At 48.1% G+C, this 6,000-nt stretch overlaps 1 protein-coding gene across 2 annotated transcripts in view; it reads left to right on the top strand.

The window, feature by feature from the left end:
* Nucleotides 1-513: 513 nt before the first annotated feature.
* The window catches only part of inpp5j (inositol polyphosphate-5-phosphatase J), a 67,926-nt gene continuing 62,439 nt past the window's right edge, over nt 514-6,000 (top strand). For both annotated transcript variants that reach the window (XM_033043694.1, XM_033043693.1), the window contains exons 1-2: nt 514-689; nt 883-975. In XM_033043694.1, coding sequence (XP_032899585.1) covers nt 670-689; nt 883-975 — 113 coding nt within the window. In that variant the 5' untranslated portion in view covers nt 514-669. The remainder of the gene's footprint in view (nt 690-882; nt 976-6,000) is intronic.

The raw sequence follows: 6,000 nt of genomic DNA, 5'->3' as shown, positions 1-6,000 counted from the left end.
GTTAACATTTTATTTACTGATTTGTTGTACCAGTATTGTGACTATCAATTTATGCATTGAATTTTTCCACTAATATTATGGTTATAATTTTATTTATTTATTTTTTTCCTTTATTATATATTACCTCTATGTATTGTGTTATAGGTCTGTTAAGGTGCAACGTTGCAATTTCATTATTGTGTTGTCGGTCATTTGACAATTAATTATTCTTGACACTTGAGTGTTGGAATCGGCGTTTCCCCTTTAAGTAACCGTGGTTGCAATGTTATTGCATTGACGTCAAGGCGAGAGAAGAGAGCAGGAGAGGGGTAGACAGGACAAGAGAGGAGAGGAGAGGAGAGGAGAGGAGAGGAGAGGAGAGGACAGAGGGGAGAGGGGAGAGGGGAGAGGGGAGGAGAGGAAAGGAGGAGAGGAGAAAGGAGAGGGGAGGAGAGGAGAAAGGAGGGGGGAGGAGAGGAGAGCGGATAGGAGGAGCTGAGAGGAGAGCGGAGAGGAGGAGCTGAGAGGAGAGGGGAGGAGAGAGGCGTCCGGGGTCCGCCGGCACTGCGGCCCCAAACCCGGACAGTCTCTGACCCCGACCCCCGGCCAGCCGACAACCCCTTCCTTCATGTCCACGCCGGGAGACAGCGGCGACAGTGTGACCTGCTGCGATCCAGTCCCACAGTCACGATGAACAGCGCGTCTCCAGTGTACGTCTCTCTGTGTGGTGCACACGGGGATACATTCTCATTCAATGTTGCATTTCTCTCTGTCTGTGTCTGTCTGTCTGTCTGTCTGTCTGTCTGTCTGTCTGTCTGTCTGTCTGTCTGTCTGTCTGTCTGTCTGTCTGTCTGTCTGTCTGTCTGTCTGACAGCATTTCATTCTGTTACCTCTCTCTGGCAGGATGAGCGGTGCAGTCCTCCCTGAGCCTCTGGAGGTCGGTTACAGCTCCTCGCCGGTGTCTGATGCACTACATGTGGGAGACGATGGCTTCAGGTGAGTGGGTAACTCGGTCTCCGTCTCAAGACCACTCGTGTCCCCCCCCCCCCCCCCCCCACGCCTCCCGTGTGGACACATTGGCGTTGAATACAAAAAAGCTGGAATCAACTCAGCGGGACAGGCAGTGTCTCTGGAGAAAAAGGAATAGGTGGCATTTCGGGTCGAGACCCTTCCCAAGACTGAGCATCAGGGGAGAGGGAAACTAGAGGTATGAAAAGGGTTCGCAAATTGGGGGAACAACACCTCATATCTCGCTTGGGCAGCTTACAAACCAGCCTTTATGAATCATGATTTCTCTAATGTCAAGTAACCCTTGCATTCCCTCTCTCTCAGTCCCTCCTTGATGCCCTGCTAGTTCCACGGTTCGCATCCCTTCGTTATCACCTCTTCCACAGCCAACAATGGACCATTGTGGGCTCCCTCCATCGACCCGAAACATCACCTATTCCTTTTCTCCAGCTGCCTGACCCAGTCTGAGTGACTCCAGCATTTTGTGTCTATCTTCAGTATAAACCAGCATCTGCAGTTCCTTCTGAAACATTGGTGTTGTCTTTCGTTGAGTGCGCTGTATCTCCTCACCAAACCTTCAGTTTACTTCCCAAAGTTTAGTTTAGTTTTAAGAGATACAGCATGGAAACGGGCCCTTCGGCCCACCGAGTCCGTGCCGACCAGCGATCACCCCGTACTATCCTACAGACTTGGGACAATTTACAATCTTTACCGAAGCCAATTAACCTCCAAACCTGCACGTCTTTTGGAGTGTGGGAAGAAACCGGGGCACCCGGAGAAAACCCGCGCAGGTCACGGTGAGAACGTGCAAACTTGGTACAGATAGCACCCGGAGTCGGGATCGAACCCACGTCTCTGGCGCTGTGAGGCAGCAACTCTACCGCTGATCCAATGTATTTGAATAATCACTTGATGTTTTCTGTGATTGAGCTGTGTTGTGTAATCCAGCGTTTCACAACACGGCTGCAATCAGAGGGATTACCAGCAACGTTCCTCTGCATTGCATCTTTCCCAGTGAGTTATTCGTTCATCCCCCCCCCCCTCTCCCCTCTCAACGCTGCCCAGGCATTTATTTGGAGAGGGCTTGTGTACAAATACAGGGAAGTAATTCTAAGGCTCCATAAGGCGCTGGTCAGGCCACATTTGTAATATTGTGAGCCATTTTGGGCACCACCATATCTGAGGAAGGATGTGCTGGCTCTGGAGAGGGTCCAGAGGAGGTTTACAAGAATGATCCCAGGAATGAGTGGGTTGACCCATGATGAGCATTTGACGGCACTGGGCCTGTACTCGCTGGAGTTTAGAAGAATGAGGGGGGGAAGGGGGACCTCATTGAAACGTACAGAATAGTGAAAGGCTTGGATTGAGTGGATGTGGAGAGGATTGTTTCCACTAGTGGGAGAGTCTAGGACTAGAGGTCATAGCCTCAGAATTAAAGGACGTTCTTTCAGGAAGGAGATGAGGAGGAATTTCTTTAGTCAGAGGTTGGTGAATCTGTGGAATTCTTTGCCTAGTCAGGGGATATATTTAAGGCAGAGATAGATAGATTCTTAATTAGTACGGGTGTTCAGAGGTTGTGGGGAGAAGGCAGGAGAATGGGGTTAGGAGAGATAGATCAACCGTGATTGAATGGCGGAGTAGACTTGATGGGCCGAATGGTCTAAATCTACTCTAAATCTCTTATGACCTGTTGATTTTATGACCTGCAGTCACTTCTCCTGCAGGTGCAAGGTCACCTCAGGGGTAACCTAGTCTCCTTCCATGGCGAAACCACCCCTTACCCTTCCCCCCCCCCCCCCCCCGACTTTAGCTCACTCCAGAGGTGTGAAGTCCAGCTCCCCATCCACCTGGTGCCCACTCCTGATCCTGTTCCTCCATCACTTTGTCGCCCAGATCACGTGAAGGGATTTGCAATTTAGCACAGATTTTCACATTAATATACTAAGGGGTGGATGGAGAGATGATGGGGTGTGAGAGGCAATGAAATGATGGCCATGTGGAATTAGAGTCATGTAATCATAGAGTGATACAGTGTGGAAATAGGCCCTTCAGCCCAACTTACCCACACGGGCCAGCATGTCCCAGCTACACTAGTCCCACCTGCCCGTGCTTGGTCCATATTCCTCCAAACCTGTCCTATCCATGTACCCGTCTAACTGTTTCTTAAATGTTGGGGTAGTCCCAGCCTCAACTACCTCCTCTGGCAGCTTGTTCCATACACCCACCACCCTATTTGTGAAAATGTCACCCCACAGATTCCTATTAAATCTTTTCCCCCCTTCACCTTAAACCTATGTCCTCTTGTCCTCGATTCACCTACTCTGGGCAAGAGACACTGTGCACCTACCTGATCTATTCCTCTCATTCTCAATTCATGTAGTAAAGGGCATGGTGGGTGGAGTTTTGTATGAAGCGGTGCAGAATGTAGAAACAAGGAACTGCAGATGCTGGTTTACACAAAAGGATGCAGAGTGCTGGAGTAACTCAATGGGTCAGGCAGCATCTCTGGAGAACATGGATAGGTGACGTTTCGGGTTAGGCTGAAGAAGGGTCCCGACTGGAAACGTTACCTATCCATGTTCTCCAGAGTTGGTGTGGAATGGAGTTGAGGAGATCAATGGGGATGTCGCTGTGGCAGGGGGCTTAATATGGGAGTGGGACGAAGGGCCATTACTTACCGAATAGTGAAATAGTGCCTGGATAGAGTGGATATGGAGAGGATGTTTCCACTAGTGGGAGAGTCAAGGACCATGATAAAAGGATGGTCCTTTTTAGAAAGGAGGTGAAGAAGAATGTCTTTAGTCAGAGGCCTGTGAATTATGTGGAATTTATTTCCATAGGTGGCTGCGGAGGCTAAGTCAATAGATTTGTCAGATTGATAGATTCTTGATTAATACGGGTGCTAAGGGTTACATGGAGAAGGCCGGAGAATGGGTTTGAGAGGGAAAGGTAGATCAGCCATGATTGAATAGCGGAGTAGACTTGATGGGCCGAATGGCCTAATTCTGCTCCTGGAACTTATCACCATGTCATACAACTGGAAGCTTGTGTTACCTCTACAGATGCTGCTTGACCTGCTGATTATTTTATTCCTGATTGCACAAGGATACTAGTTCACAGATACACAGAGTAATTACAAAGGCCATTAGAATACTGGCTTTTGGCCAAATAAATGTTTTCTGAAACAATGAACACTGAGGTCAGGTTGATGTACAAAGGTGGGTCTTATCTCAATGTCCTTGCCTTTGTTTGATTACCTGCATACTACTTATTTGAACTTTGTAGCATCATCATATATCATCTTTGACTGCTATTTCTGCTATTTCATGTTCCAATTTGGGGCTTGGCTGCCATTTTCCTTTAAATTTGTCTTTAGATACTATACATTCTGAAGAAACCACCATGAGAGCATTTGCCACGCTTCACCTCATTTTGTAATATATTTCTGGGTGTTTTGAGCATGAAGCAATAGGCGCTGCACTCATTTGATAGATTCATAAGTGATAGGAGCAGAATTAGGCCATTCGGCCCATTGAGTCTACTCCGCCATTCAATTAATGGCAATGTCTGTTGTAGCTGCAGAAGATGCAACCTCCCAGTCTTTTACCACCTTATCCAGGCCCCAAACACTCAAGGTGTAACAGTGAAGTGCTTCTATCGTGGATTTGCTGCTCACATTATGGTTGGCACAGCAGCACAGCAGGTAGAGCCACTGCCTCATAGCGCTAGAGAGTTGGGTTCGATCCTTATCTCGGATGGTGTCTGTGTGGAGTTTGCACGTTCTCCCTGTGACCGCATGGGTTTCCTCCAGTTTCCACCCATATCTCAAGGCTTTGGGGGTTTATAGGTTAATTGGCCTCTGTAAACCGTTCCTACTGTGCAGGGAGCAGGTCACCCACCGTGACATTTCTGGACTTGTGTCAAAATGCAAAGACCCCAAACTCTGACAGCAAGCTTGTGGACCTGCTGTCTTGTTTTTTATCAACATGAATTGACGAGGCAGTAATTTTAAACTTGTATGTGTAAAGAGCTCAAGGGACCATAAAAACACATCACCAGCAGCCCCTTTATCAGTATGCATGTATCATCCGCGGTTGAATTGATGAGTTTATATAGTAAACTAGACTAAGTGGGACCCGTTGGGTCCCATGTTCACACGGGAGGGCTGGTCCACCGACGCAATATTCCACCTATCCACCAATTCCACCTCTCCACCAATCACTTCAACCCAAACAACCATTTGCAGTGCATTTTTACTTCAAACCAACCATATTTTCATTTTCAAACCACATTAAGGGGACTCACAGTTGACATGTGTTCAGTGTTATTCAGAGCTCAGAGAGACGTGACCATCTGGCTTCCTCCATCTTGCAGAGACTGAGTGAGGCACACCACTTCCTGGTTTTATAGTCCCTCCCCCTCCCTCCAGCAGAGAGAATGGCTATTTTTTAAAAAACATTAAAATATCTCTGATTTTCATCGATGGGAAAAATCCTCTGGTCCTGGAAGGCGGAAGGGGGCTCTGAGTGAGGTGGCCTTAAATGACGGCCGTAGGTGGCGGCGTTGTTTTGGAAATCGCAGCACAGTGAGCCAAAAGCGGTCAAGATCAGACTTTTAGTAATATAGATAATTTAATACAGACTAGATGGACCAAATGGCCTCCGTTCCACAATTTAGCTTTTCAGTTTAGAGATCCAGCACGGAAACAGGCCCTTCGGCCCACCGAGTCCATGCCGACCAGCGATCCCCGTACACCGACACACTAAGGGCGACTTTCAATTTTTATCGAAGCCAATTAATCTACAAATGTGTACGTCTTTGTGTGGGAGGAAACAGGAGCACCCGGGAAAACCCCACGTGGTCAGAGGGAGAACGTACAAACTCCGTGCAGGCAGCACCCGTAGTCAGGATTGAACCCGAGTCTCTGGCGCTGTGAGGCAGCAACTCTACCGCTGCGCCACCGTTCCGCCCCCTCAGATTCCAAGATTCATTTTGCAAAACACTTCCTGCTTT

This window comes from Amblyraja radiata, chromosome 25 (genome assembly GCF_010909765.2).
Source record: "Amblyraja radiata isolate CabotCenter1 chromosome 25, sAmbRad1.1.pri, whole genome shotgun sequence".
NCBI classification, from domain to species: Eukaryota; Metazoa; Chordata; class Chondrichthyes; order Rajiformes; family Rajidae; genus Amblyraja; species Amblyraja radiata.
The sequence above is the reverse complement of the archived record's forward strand: the minus strand, read 5'-3'. Positions and strand labels throughout refer to the sequence as shown.